Source organism: Neolamprologus multifasciatus, chromosome 13, assembly GCF_963576455.1.
Source record: "Neolamprologus multifasciatus chromosome 13, fNeoMul1.2, whole genome shotgun sequence".
Classification (NCBI taxonomy): Eukaryota; Metazoa; Chordata; class Actinopteri; order Cichliformes; family Cichlidae; genus Neolamprologus; species Neolamprologus multifasciatus.
Genome location: NC_140451.1, coordinates 21,998,086 through 22,012,798, shown reverse-complemented (window position 1 = coordinate 22,012,798; position 14,713 = coordinate 21,998,086). Strand labels below are relative to the sequence as shown.

The 14,713-nt window shown below is 39.5% G+C and overlaps 1 protein-coding gene across 2 annotated transcripts in view; it reads right to left on the bottom strand.

Annotated features, from left to right (window-relative positions):
• Positions 1-2,387: 2,387 nt before the first annotated feature.
• Positions 2,388-14,713, bottom strand: part of adam12b (ADAM metallopeptidase domain 12b) — an 88,707-nt gene continuing 76,381 nt past the window's right edge. For both annotated transcript variants that reach the window (XM_085182296.1, XM_085182297.1), the window contains exons 22-23: positions 6,562-6,737; positions 2,388-4,231 (exon numbers count right to left, since the gene is read on the bottom strand). In XM_085182296.1, coding sequence (XP_085038422.1) covers positions 4,180-4,231; positions 6,562-6,737 — 228 coding nt within the window. In that variant the 3' untranslated portion in view covers positions 2,388-4,179. The remainder of the gene's footprint in view (positions 4,232-6,561; positions 6,738-14,713) is intronic.

Genomic DNA, 14,713 nt, shown 5'->3' with positions numbered 1-14,713 from the left:
TGAATTGGTTGTATTATGGTTATATTTCTATATAAATCACTGCCCTGAAGTGAATGCAGAACTATTTGTGGTTAAATTCTGTTTCTGATTTATGAGGTTCTGGCTGGACCCTGAATGTAAGTAGTTAATATGAATTTATGTCTGTTTGTAGGTGACAAAAGATTCTGCGGAAAACTGACTCAGCCCATATCCACTGAGACATTTAAGGCTTAGTATGAAAATCTGACAGCATGGAGTGGTGATAGAAGTAGATGTCCAACCTTTCTGGGTCTAGACTCTGATGTTGATTATATGATGATTTAAGGGCAGCTTAGATCTCTGAGGTTTTCCTGTTTTTGTGTGCTTTTCCAGTGCTAGTGGTGTTAACAAGTGCTGGGGGAGCTGACCTTTAATGAACTTCAGCCTGTAGTTCGAGCACATTATGGCAAGATAACAAGCTGAACCCCAGAGAGGGAGGCACTGCAGTTGTTGTAATGAGCCATGCTTTCCAGCAGGTGGCACTGTTGAACAACTAAGATCAACTGCTGAAGCAGTGCAGGACTTCATGAGGTACCTGAAAGGACCTGCATAAAAGACGTCACTGAGAAAATGAGCCATATCTCAGTCTCACTCCTTTAAGTGACACAAAGAAACCCTGCTAACAGATTTCTGCTCAATAGAACGAAAAATAAAAGAAAGGACATTTGATGTCTTACTTTTCATATTTGCTGCTTTCATCAGAGTAATATATTTAGCCACTTTATTGGTTCACCTGTTCAAGGGTTCTCTAATGCAGATATCTAATCAGTGAATGGGATGGCAACAGCTCAGTGCATTTAGGTATGCAGATATGGTAAAAATGACCTCCCGAAGTTTACACTGAGCATCAGAAAGGTGATGGTTTTTAGTGCCGGCCTGAGTATTCCAGAAATTGATGATTTACTAGGAGTTTCCCACACAATGGTGCGGAAAAGAGAAAATATATTTTGTTCACAGATTGCGTTGAGGTCAACAACAAGAGCAGCTCAAATAACCGCTTGTTACCACCAGAGTTTTTTCAAAGTTTTTAATATCATAATCAATAATAAAAAAAAGTTTAATTTTAGCGTTCAATGTTGAAAATGTTTAGTTTTAGTATTTTTTAATTAGTATTGTAAGCAGGGCATATGCCAGGGGCAACATTTAGGGATATCAGTACAGTTACTGCAATAAAAACAGACTTTTCTGAAAGCAGTTGACTCACAGTCTTGTACACGTTCAGAATCCCAATAAACACATCCATTAAAGGCTCATCGGGCAAGCTGCAATAAAAAGAAATTACAATTTTTTTAGTATACTAAAAAATAGATACACTTATGGTATCGATTTCAAAATCCTACATCAGTTTTCAGAAAAATGTGATCTCTGACCTTTGAAAGTAAACGAAATTCAAACTTCCCAGAGGTTTTTAGCAGAAACCATCCATGGTATCAGCTTTAAACTCCTACGTCTCTTTGTTCTCAAGTTATTGCATTCACAAACTTGGCTGTTCAAGTTTAGTTTTTATTTTTATTTTATGTAACTAAAATGTTTTTTTTTTCACATCTAGTTTTAGCTTTAAAACTAACTTGGTTACAACCAAGATTTGCAGAAGAACATCTCCTTTTAAAGCAGATAGGCTATAGCAGTAGAACACCGCACCGGTTACCACGCCTGTCAGCTCAGAACAGGAAACTGAGGCTACAGTTTACACAGACTCACCAAAATTGTACAATAGTAGAAAAATGGCCAAATGTTTCCTGTTCTAATGAGTCTTGTAATTTCTACTGAGACATTTGGATGGTAGGAACATAATTTGGCATAAACAACATGAAAACATGGATCAATCCTGCCTCATATGACCCCTTCAGACCGCTGCTGGTGGAGGTTTAATGTCTTGGCACACTTTGGGTCCTAAATGCCACAGCCTGCCTGAGTATTGCTGTTGACCATGTCCATCCCTTTATGACCTCTGTGTACCTGTCTTCTAATGGCTGCTCCCAGCAGGTTAATGCGCCATGTCGTGTTAAGCTCACATCATCTCAAAGTGGTTTCTTGAACCTGACAGTGAGTTCAGTGTACCACGGTCTCAATCCAATAGAGCACTTTTAAGTGGTGGAACAGGAGATTAATTTTGTGGATGTTCAGCAGACAAATCTGCAGCAACTGTTCGATGCTATCATGTCAATATGGCTCAGAAAACCTGAGAAATGTTTCCAGCACCTTGCTGAATCTACGCCATGAAAAGTTAAGGCAGTTCAGTTGCTAGTTGGTCAGTCGGTTTATTGCATCGCCCTTATTGGTCATGGTGGCTTCTTTGTGGATTTTAATGTGGTGTGTTGCATTCTTATAGTCATAAATCAAAGTATGAATGAAATTAAAACACCGTCTTGTAAACAGGGGACATTTAATTGGCTCTGATGTCTTCTCACAGCTTAAATGTAATCCTGACACCTTTGTCATTCTTTTAAAACGTTGGAAATCGTCCAACATCATGTTTTCACCTCCTAATGTAATAGTGGCAACGTCTCAAAGCAGTTCTTTACATTTCTGTGCTTTAAAAAAGAAGAAGAAAACAACAAAAGAAAAAAAAAGAAAAACTGACATTTACACTTTACAATGGTTTTTAAACATGTTACACTTAAAATTTAATAAACACAGTACATTTAGGTTTTTACAGATGGCATAAACATTGAACAGCTAATTGACACAGCAATAAGACATATTTTCCAGCAGAGCGGTGACTCTGTTGAACACATCTGAACACGTTCAAAACAAGGGAAATAAAGCATCATTTAGATACTACAAAAACACAACGCAGGTATGCAGGGAGTGACTGGCTTCAGTTATTCTGCAGCAGCGATTGAACAAGCACTGCATTCGGAAACACTGCAAGTACAAAATGCCTTATGCAAACACTGACACGTTGCGCTGTGAAGTTAACAATTGAATCCCTCAAGTCAACAACTAACACTGAGAAAAAAAAAGAGAAAAAGAGCCTGACTCAAGCTCTGGGGTGCAATGAGCGCCGCTGTGAATGCGTGAGTGAGCTCGGCGTTCGAAAACAGTGAAGTCATAGAAACTCCAAAAGGAATGTTGTGAAAGCAACAAAAAGAACAGGACGGATACGGTAAAACATTTCGCTGGAAAGCTTGTGGTGCTGAAGTCATCCGGCTTGGCTCGCCCTCTCAAGGATGAGGCGAGCGCAAAGGTTAAACATACAAACGCCAGTATTGATGTTGAATTATTCGGCGTTGGTGTAATTCTCTGGAACACAGTCAGTCTGTCAAGTCTGTTGACACTCAACAGCACTTGCCAGTATCAGGAGAAAACATGTCTAGAGTCCAATGCATGCCCCGAGCAGTATGTCAGAGGCAGGCTGAGGTGTGTGAAAATTACTTTTCCTCTTTGTACTTTCCTACAAAAATGAACTTATAAGGAATAAAAGAGCCTGGTGCACAGACTGTAAAGTGAGCGGATTAATGCCACAATAAAAATGTAGTCTACGTCTTAAAAGGGAATCAAATTCTTTTTATCCAGCGTTTAGATGATTCATGAAGAAAATAGCCGTATTTTCATGAAAATAGGAGACTTTTTTTTTAGCAGTGAGGCAACAAGGACATAGAGGACTTATTTGGTGTTCAGTACGTGATAAAAAATGAAAAACTGGAGAAATAACATTGCGCCACTACTTACTGACTTGTCCTCTATCTCCATTTATCATCATCCAAGTCACAAAACAAAATGTTTTGCACTTTGATCATTCAAGCAACGTGACGAGTTATAAAAAAGACTTTATATTTCAGCATTTTGTTTCGAAGAAAATGTATAAAAACAATCACAGAATGCAAAAACGAAGTGTCCGTAATGACGCCTCGTGTTCGTCTTTTCCTCGAGTTTCCCACGAAGAGAATCATCCCTCATCAGAGTCCTCTTTGCACAAACCGGTAGTATCCTAGTTAAATAGTTAAATAGATAAATAGTTCACTGGTACCTGAGCAAGGATGACAAAGCACCTTTTAGAGGCGTAGCATCAAGGTTTGATGTTAGCCCCCGTTTTTACTGGGAACTCTGTGACACTTCCAACTGTCCCAAAGGTCTAACAGAGTCTCAGAAATTAGTGCAAATTAAGAAAGTCTCCATCTATTAGTCGGAGATCTACATGTCCATGAAGTTGAGAGCTCAACAGTCCTTTTGAATCTTTGGTGGTCTGTATGGCAGTGCCGGTGCAGGTCTGAAGAGTGAACACAAACACAGATAGATTACAACATTACAATGGTAATAATAAGTAACTATATAAATATCTCCTTTCAGACAGGTTGGTCTCATTTCTGAAAATGTATATGATCTAAAACACGATGATAATCTGTCCAGTTTGAATGGATCTCTAAATTCAGAGAGAAGTCAAATGGAAAACATCTTTGCTTCAGCTTATCAATAATAGATACACGGAGAGACGAATGACACCATTAGGTTCTCTTTAAGCGTCTCTTTCACTGTGCACTTCAGCTCACCACCAGTTGTGAAATCTGCTTGAGAAACACCTGGATTGCTCAGCCCACACTGGAAAAGGATAACGCTTTTGTTTTGTAGGGTATCGTTTCCAATAACTAAAGTGGTCGATGCTGGAAACTGGACTGACTGTGAAAATGTAACTCGGCAAAAGAAGAATAATCTCATTGTGGATAATGACATCACTCAGAAAGAGATAATGGCATTTTTTTTTTACTAGATTGGAGACAAGAAGTATATTTAGGTCTATAAGTTTTGAATAAAGACACAGTTTTTACAGTTTTTGTAGTTTTGCCTCTGTACAGCACCAAATATTATTTTAAATCAACTACGCACTCGATACGCACTAGACAGTTGACTTGACAGGCAGTTGTCTGGCCACGTCTTGTTCCCTGGCTGTGTTGTGACAAGTGAAGCAGGCATAATATCTGAAGTCAATTCAAAGTTTTCAATTTATATTTTATACTTTTCCAGTGTAATTTTAAATATGAGGCTCAAAGAAACGTCAGTGTAAGTGAAGGAGGCCATCACTAGGTTAAAAAACAAAACAAATCTATCAGTGAGGCAACAAAAGCTTTACAAGTCACCAAATAAACAATCTGGGGTACTCAGAGCTCAGTAACACTAAACCAACACAAACTCAGCATCGCTGTACAATCGAGAGATGCCTTCATGAATAGAAATATAGAGTTTACAACAAGAAGGACAGATTAGACTTTGCTAAGCCAAGCTGAATTTGTGACTCGTGTTTATTGATGATGTGACTGTCGGTAGAAGTAGCAGGATGAATTCTGAAGTGTTCAGGGCTATACTCTCTGCTCAGATTCAGCCAGATTGGACAGTGCTTCACAGTGCAAATGGATAATGGCCCAAAGCATACTCCAAAAGACTCCCAAGAGTTTCTCAGGGGAAAGGAAATGGGACATTCTTCTTCTTCTATTCAACAGCCAGCTCAGTCACCTGATCCCAACAAAATAGAGTATGCTTTTCAGTTATTAAACTGGAGGAAGAGAAAGCTAACAAACAAGAAGCAACTGAAGCCAGCTGCAGTACAGGTCTAGCGATATTAGACTTAAGACAATCATTGACTGCAAAGGCTTTTCATCAGATTATTAAAAACTTTCCTTATATTTAAGATTATGTCAGTTTGTCCAATTAATTTTGAGTCTCTCAAAATGTGGGACTGTGTCTAAAAATGTCAGTAATCCCCTTAAATCAAAGCTTAAAGGCTGCACTTCAATAAAACAGTGATTGTTTGATTTAAATTCCAGTGTGGTGGTTTTCAGAGGCAAAACTGCAAGAAATATGACTTTTACTAGTAAACTAACTATAAGTAATCCAGAGGAATTAATAACTCCAAACTAGTGTTTTACAGACAGTTATGCATTCTGCATGATGGTGATGTACAACTGAAATTTAATGCTTTTGCGTTAAAAGCATTCTTTGTTTGCTTCAGTATATCAAATCCTCCACTTCACTGCTTTTGTGTACAGTGATAATAAAAGTAGTTTAATAAAACAGCAAGCATCGCAAATGCGAAAAGTTTATGCAGCGAAAAACTATTTTTTATTTGCCCTCATGCTTTGGGACAGAAGAGGTAATAATCCTTGTATAACCACTGTAATAGCCAGGCTAGCACTCCCAACTATAAGGAGGAAGTTATGAATATCCAACAGCATACACAGAGCGCGTCAGCAAAGCTGAATTTAATGAGTGTTGTGAGAGTTGAAAATGATGAGGTTGGTGAACAAATTTATCAAAAGATTCACAAGTAAATGAGCGTCCCTTGCACTCACAACAATCATTAATTAGCCTTTAATCACAAAATAACTTGAACTCCATTAGCGATGCAGCCTGTGACAGAAAAGATGACATTACTCTTTTCCCCAACTGCTACGGCTTCTTCTTAGGTGCAAAATGTCACACAAGAACTAAGTCTCTTTAAATAAACTACCAAAAACTAAGTGACAAAAAAAGCCATCAATTTAACAGAGATGAAGATGTCTGAAAAGGCCTTTTAAGTTGTGTATTTTTTTGTCATGCTCCACAGACCTGCTTGGTAAAGGGATGGAGGGTGGAGGCCTTGGCACAGTGGGGATAGGTACGGGTAGGGCCGCTTTCCCGGGGATGTGCCCCCCTGCTGTTGCGACACTGTTACCCAGTCGAGAGCTCCTCCCAAGTGGGTCTGCAGGTAGGGGCTTCTGGGGTGGACTGGGTTTCTCAAAGTCCTATAAAAAGAACACAAAAAGTACCAATTTAGTTCATGTACTAATTTAAAAAGCACACCAGTCTTATCTTGAGTCAGTGCACAGAGCAAGTGACCTTCTAAGCTTTTTTTCAGTATGGATTAGTTGTGCAGCAGCTATCTGAACACAGACGCAAATGCGTTTCACTAGAGGGCACTGTGTTATCATTATCTCCTCTGAATTCCCACAGCTAACATGAGATGAATCCCAAACCTCCCCCTGCTCGTCTCCACCACCTCTGTGGCAGTGCTGTGAGAGTGTAGAAGGTTATCTGGATGAGGTGTCATCATGTGGTACTAATCTACACAGAGGGAGCATGCAGTTGACATCTGCTACCAGCTGCCTGGCTGCTATCACACACACACACACACACACAAACGGACATGCACAAAACCTTCCCGCAACTGCCCACGCCATGGCACACGCACGCAGGTTTACATGAGCAAACTTTAAGTAATCTGCATGCAGAAGAAAAAAAAAATCCCCACATCATGCAAGGATAAGACTCAGAAAGATGGATGGTTTAAAACATTCATGAATGCAGCCACGATGTGACCGAGTTTGTCACATCTACATGCAAGAGATATAAACCTGTGTGTTCACTGCTGCGCAACCCAGGCGCCTCAAATGTGACAATCTTTCATGGCAACACTAAACCGATATTCATTATTATTTAACTGCATGTATGCTTTTCTTCTTCTTCTTTTTTTTAAACATAAATTGCAATAAAGAAATTCAAATGCAGTGATACTTTAAGCTCACCAGACACAGTTAAAGTTTAAACTGAGCATCAGAATGAGGAAGAAAGGTGATTTGAGTAACTTTGATTTTTGGTTTTAGACAGGGTGGTCTGAATATTTCAGAAACTGCTCATCTGCTGGCATTTTCCCACGCAAACATCTCTAGTGTTTACGGAGATAAGTCCAAAAACCCCCCAACAAAAAACAAGCAGCTGGGTGATTGTTGATTTCAGAGGTCAGAGGAAAATGACCAGACTCCTTCAAGCTGACAGGAAAGCAACAATATCTCACAAGTTACAACCAAGATGCGCAGAAGAGCATATCTGAACAAACAACATCTAGAACCTTGAAGCAGATGGGCTACAGCAGCAGAAGACCAGACTGGGTACCACTCCTGTTAGCCAAGGACAGGAAACTCAGGGTGCAATTTGCACTGCCTCACCAAAACTAGACTGGATTAAAAGACTGGAAAAATCAGGTCTGTCTGGTTTGATGTGTCTCAATTTATGCTGTGACATTTGCACGGGATTCAGAAATTAGTATAAACAAGATGAAGTGTCGCTGCATCTTACCCTGTATCAAAAATTCAGGCTGCCGCTGGTGGTGTGCTGTGGCTGAGCTTTGCTTTAACAGCGCAGCCTACCTGAGTATTGTTGCTGACCATGTTCATCCCTCTATGACAACAGAGTAACATCATTTGATGGCTGCTTCCAGCATGTCAAAAAGCTCAAACCAGCTTAAACTGGTTTCATGAACCTGACAAATGGCCTTGAATAGAAAAGCTGCTCCAGTAAACTTGCTATCGTGTCAATATGGATCATAAGCTCTGATTGTTTCCAGCACAACTACCACAAGCGTAGTTGTGAAGGCCAAAGGGGGTTTAACCTGGTACTAGCAAGATGAACCTAATAAAATATCCAGTGAATGTCTATATAATAGAAAACCCCCACAAAGTTTATGGCATGATTGAGAGGAACACACGATCCATAAAAATGATGTGAATAGTTTTGTGTGTGAGAACTGACTAGCGTGTGTATCAGTCCCTGACCTCAACCCCATCCACCGTAAATTGAGATATGAGTCAGACCTTACCTTGTCTAGTGTTGATGATTGAATGGATGTAAATCTATGCAGGCAAGCTCCAAAAATCGTGTGTCTATTCTTACTCACCCTGCACTTTGTCCATGGAGTGTATGTTAGTGTGTTGCTGCAGGTTGAAATAAGCAAGGAGAAACTAATATCACAGCAATACCAAATGTTTTCATTTTTTGGCAGAATAATCTGCCGTTTAATTTCTGGATAAAACCAGAAATGAAGCTGGTCCATAAAATGTCAGAAAATAAATAAAATCCTCCTAACAATTTTTCTTGCCAGTCTTTTCCAACCAGCAGTCCAAAATAAAAGCTTTACAACAGCTTTGCTGACATCTGCTCGGCCACAACAAGAGTCATGTCTGCAAGAAGCAGTTAGAACAAGAAGAGCTCTTTTCATTTACTGCATGTTGTTAAAGACAGTCATGTGAAAAGGAAGTCTTCATAGGACATCATGCAGTCCTGTGAAAAACACACCCTATGGCTCAAAAGCTTATAGAACCACATTTAGCAAGAATGAAGTGAAGTTATCTGTGTGAATTTATCAATCTGTCACATTGTGGAGGAATTTTGGCCCACTCTTCCTAACAATGTTGCTTCACTTCTTTAAGGCAACTGCAGTATTTCATTCAGGCTAAGGGTCTGGACTTTGACCGGATCACTGCAGCACTTTAACTTTTTCCTTTTCAGGCATTCTGCTGCCGTACTTGGGATTATTTTCCTGTTTTATGACCTGGCCAAGCTTAAGCCGACAGACAGATAGCCTCGTATTTGAGTCCACGGTACTTTGGTATACAGAGGAATTCATGGTTGACTCAGTGACTGGAAGGAGCACAGGTCACATGGCTGAAAAACAAGCCCAAATTAACGCTGTGTTTGGTTTTTGCCTAACGTGGGGCGAGTTACCATGGCCAAACATCACCTGTTTGGTCTGGTGGTCTATCCAAAGGACATTGTTGCTGCAGTCTTCTTGTTTGTTCAGATGCAAGGCTTTGTCTTGGCAGCCCTTCCAAACGAACGGTACTTGTTCAGTCTTTTACTAATTATACTCTCATAAACCTTAACATCCTAACTGAGGTCTGTAGAGTCTGAGTTGCAGCTCTTGCATTTTTTTTGCAGTTACTCTGAGCTTTGCATGGTCTGAACTTGGGGTGAATTTGCTGGGAATACCACTTCTGTGCATAATCAAGTGCATTTGAATAGCACCACCTGGCTTCTACTTACCCTTTTAATTCTCGTGGAAGCGGTAATAGTATACTTACATTTTCACAGGACTGCATAGAGTCCTGTGTGAAAGGTGCACTTTTTTTTACGTGCTTCAAATGTACCTCCTTTGTGGCCAAAGCAGGTCACTTTGAGCAAGCAGTAGTGCTCATAGGGGGTCATATGATTGTTGGGTTTTTCTCTGTATGTATTATTGTAGGGTCTGCCTTACAATATAAAGTGCCTTTAGGCGACTTTTGTTGTGATTTGGGGCTGTATAAATTAGAGATACTGACCCAAATTACTGGATCGGATATCGGCGAGAAATAAAAAATGTAATCCGATCCATTAAATATCAAAAAAGCACCTCACAAAACTTGCTACGCGGCGTAACTCGGCTCATAACCGTAGCACGTAGCAGTAGTGTGCATCACGTGATAGAGCGGCTGTGTGTATTTGTAGCCTTGCTAGCAAACCAGCATTTCATCTATGAGGAAGTTTTCCCAGAGAGAAGTAAAGCAAGTGTGTAAGTTCATCTCTGAATGTCTGTAAAGCGTTCCCACGTTAAGCTTAACAACCATACCTGGAGCGACTGCCTCTCTCTCTCTCCTGCTGCTTCAATCGTGAAACAACTTAATGATCAGCTGATCGGCTTTTCTGTCGGGAGTCCGTCTCTCTTCTTAGTTTTTGGCCCACTTCTCACCAGAAAGAGGAAACCAGCGGCTGAACAACAGCAGCACGTTTAAGCTTGATAAGCTGTTGTTAGAATTTATTTAATATTACTTTCTACACCAGGATCTTTTTCTACATAGCTGACGGCTGGTAATTGTGCAGGGGCGGATCTAGCAAAGTTTAGCCAGGGGGGCCGATAGGGCATGAACAGGGAAAAGGGGGCACAAAGACATACTTTTCTTTCTTATTCTCATTTAAAATGTCTAGCTTTTAATAAATAATTATCTGACTCTTACACCCAAAGTTTTAATCTTGTGTAAAATATATAGAAGTCCATTACTGTATATAGTAACTGTTAAGTCTAATATACCCTAGTAAGCTATAGTACTTTTTCCTTTGGGAAGATACCATCTGTGCAGTCTGCAATTCTGTTGAAGAAAGATGTTGAATCTATTTAATTATTCTTGAAAAATAATTTATTTTTGTGCATTTCCCCCCTGCATCAAATTAAATTTGATTACATCGATTAAGCATCATGAGGTGGAGGGTGGTTCCCTATTTTTTATTTTTTTTTGCTGGAAGTTTGCAACCGTATTAGTTAGGTTGCTTAAAATTTCTTCTAAGTACTCTTTAAAATACCAGAATAGGGAGGATGGAGCAGGTTTAACTTTATTAGATTGATCAGTATTGCTGAACTATGACATATTTTGGATGCAGTGTATTTTTTACATACAGGTATAACAGAATAGCTTTAGTGTTGTTATTTATTTAAACTTGAGTATAAACTTATACAAAATGCAGCAAGATATTAAAAAAAGTTTTGTTGATTAAAAAACACACTATATCGGATTCATATCGGTATCGGCAGATATCCAAATTTATGATATCGGTATCGGTATCGGACATAAAAAAGTGGTATCGTGCCATCTCTAGTATAAATAAAATTGAATTGAATTTCCTTAATTATTAAGTGTTTGTGGTAATAACGTGGATACAGTGGGATTTTTATGCAATCCAATTTGAGATATCTGTGTGAAAATTGTGTATCACCCACTGTGTCCTTTCCTGTGAGTGTTGTTCCCCTACTGCCAAGCCTCTACACGAAGTTAAGTTTAAGTGAAGACCAACTCTTTAAGGGAAGAAAACCAGGCTGTTTTCCAGGGAAAAGCAGAAAAAACTAAGATGTAAATAGACAGATGCATCCACTGTAATGCAAGATTAATCCAAGACCCATGTGCATTGTAATACCACTCTTGGCAGAAACCTCAAACTGTAACTGGAAACTTGGTGATGTTCACATGTCTTAATTCACAATGAAGGATTGCGCCGTCTCCTGTGGCCTGAGAAAGATCTATGAGCCCTGAACCTACAAGCACCTTTCAAAACCCACCGGAGGAACTGAAAAATGCGCGGTCGTCTTGCCAAAAACAAAACTATTTTTCTAGGTTCCTTAAAAGATGACATTTTGGAAAGGCACGATTTTCACTCCTCGCCAGTGTGACGCTGCAGTCTGCCTGTGCAGTGCAACAAAACTGATCTGTTTTATATTTATTGGACTCTACGGGTATCTGATTTGTATTTTTCCTTCAGCAAGACTAGATAAAAAACAAACAGGTCCCACGCAGTTTTGTTTTCATCGCAACAAACGTGGGATAGAATTTACTGCCCTGGAAACACCTTGATATTAATGGACTGCGCTCGGCACAAAGAGAAACACTGCAAGAGAATGTGCTGTTTAAAATAAGACATACTGGCACAGAGAGCGGGGGTTGGGGTTTGTGTCAAGTCTTACAATAAACTTGTTAAACGCTTTCTTTTTAAGGACTGATGTCCTGTTCGTCCTTGTTGGCCTGCTATTAAATGTCAGCAGAACCCTGTCTTCTGTTTCTGACCCACATGTGCCATCTCTACTTCGCCCATCTGTTTCATTGCAATGAAATGAGCTAACAGATATTAGCAGGTAGTGGGATTTCACTGTTTTGGCAGGCAGTGAGCAGCCAATTTATAGAGCAAACAGTGGCCTTTCAGCTAAAGTACATCTTTAGTTGGCACGCAGTATTTGCAATCAAGGGTAATATGCTGCGAAGCTTAACATGGACACCACAAAACCATCCAGAAGTGGACGCGATGCCAGGTGTTTCTGCTGCTCACTAATGCAAAAGTAGCCAATGCTTTAATATATATTTAAAATACACTTACATTGTATAAAGTAATTTACGTATGTAAAAAAGCAGAGCATCTCTTGCATGGTCAGGCATTATTATGACTGAAATATAACCGTTAGTACAGAGTCATCAATGTGTAAGTGGCAGTGATAGATATTGATGGTTTTAACTACTACCCCACATAAAGTTGATCTAATAAAGGTAGTAGCTCCTTTGATTGTACATGATCATCAGGTGATTTATGGCAGAAATTTATGAAAGTTCTGCTACAAAACGTTTCTCTAGTTTTTTGCTCTTATGTGGGATAATTGTATGTTTTTGGGGCAGCAAATACAATACTTGAAATAAAGTGATTTAGGAAGCCTACAGGGGATATGCCTCTATTATAAAAACTGCAGAAGGAGGCATTTGAAAGTGTTTGGCAAATCGCTGCATCTTAAAAACCTGATCACATTCTTGAGATAATCTATTTGTGTCTACTAATCTCGAAAAAACTTAAGCACATGTGCTCATTTAATTTCCACCATGTTATCCTCGGAGATATACAAACCGGACCTTTCTCCGTGCTCTGCTTTAACATCTGGGACTATGTTCTAACGCAAACAGAGAAACAGATGCAAAACGAATGTCTTCCTCCTTATTTTTCTTTTTTAAACAGACAGACACATCTGCCAATTTCCCTTGCACCCCGCTGTGGCTCACAAAGCGCCGTCATCCAGCACAGCTCTCCTCGCTGTGCTACTCCGAGAACAAATCGGGATTTGGATCCACCACCAGAGTGGCCAGATGGATTTACTATCTCCACCGACTCTGATTCTGCCGGCTCAGCAGAAAGCAGCACCTTACTCAGGAGCTGGGTCACCGTGAGGGAGACAGATTGAATTTGTTGTCGATATGTGGGCAGGCGAACCCACTGCAGTGCAGAAATCCAGCAGGTTCTGTTATCCAACATTTAGCTACAGCCTTTAAAAATGACGACACAGGTGGCTGTTCAAGTTTTAGGCCATTAGCTACAATTTGCATATATTTTACATTACTGCGGAGCATTTTTTTAAGGGTACATAGCTTTTCATATTAATTCTTACTCTCCAATCCATTGGTTTCTGTTACTTTTAGTAGGTTCTGAGACTTAAAATGCACTTTTCATCTGCCACAGCGAGCTCTATTCTGCTTTATTTATTGTTGAAGTTACATTTCTATAAAACGTATCAAGGAAATCAAAAGATAAAAAACGGAAATCATCATGCATAACAAAATCATGCATTATGATTTCATAACACCACTGCTTCTGATTCTGATCTCCAAGCACACGCACACACACATTTATCTCAGCACAATATCTGGACCTTTCAGCCGCACCACATGAATCTTCCTCTGCAGATGGAGTCTGCCCTGTAATCATCGAACTGTGGATATTCAAATTAAGGACCGTAAGGACTTCTGATCGAGTCAGCGACTTTTTTTCCAAGGTAAAGAATTTAGCTTTTACGGATGAAGTGGGCTTAAAGTGCTTAGAAAACGTGAAATTTGAGCATCTGCTATTCCATAAGTGCTAAGCAAACTTCATCTGCTGAGGAAGATTGCTTTTTTTTGCCAACTGACTCAAATCTAAGATGTCACAGTGTCCTTAAATACCAGGGATTCATTGCAATTGACTGAGGATGTAACTTTAACAAAAAAAAAAAATACCCGAATGTTCACCGTGACCTATTTCAGGGAGGCTTCAGGTCTTGGCAGGTTACTTTGGCACTTTACTGAAATGAAATAAAATTGATGCCGGCCTAGATATTGTGGAAAATAAGTGTAGAAATGTGTGGCGTGGTTGAGAATATAGTCTGGAGTAATGTTGAGGAAAATATACACAACTTGAATTTAATGGGCTGTTGAGAATGTACGGTCCATTAAAGCAACAAAAATAAATTGCAATTTTAAACTTTACAGTAACAATTTAAGACAAAGGCAAAGATAAAGCTTGTGAGATCAAAGAAAGTCCCATAAACCTGTTTCATGACAGCAATTATGCCATAAAGTGGCAGGTAAACAGAAGTGTTAGTGATGATATTAAACACACTTCTGTGTGAGTCACG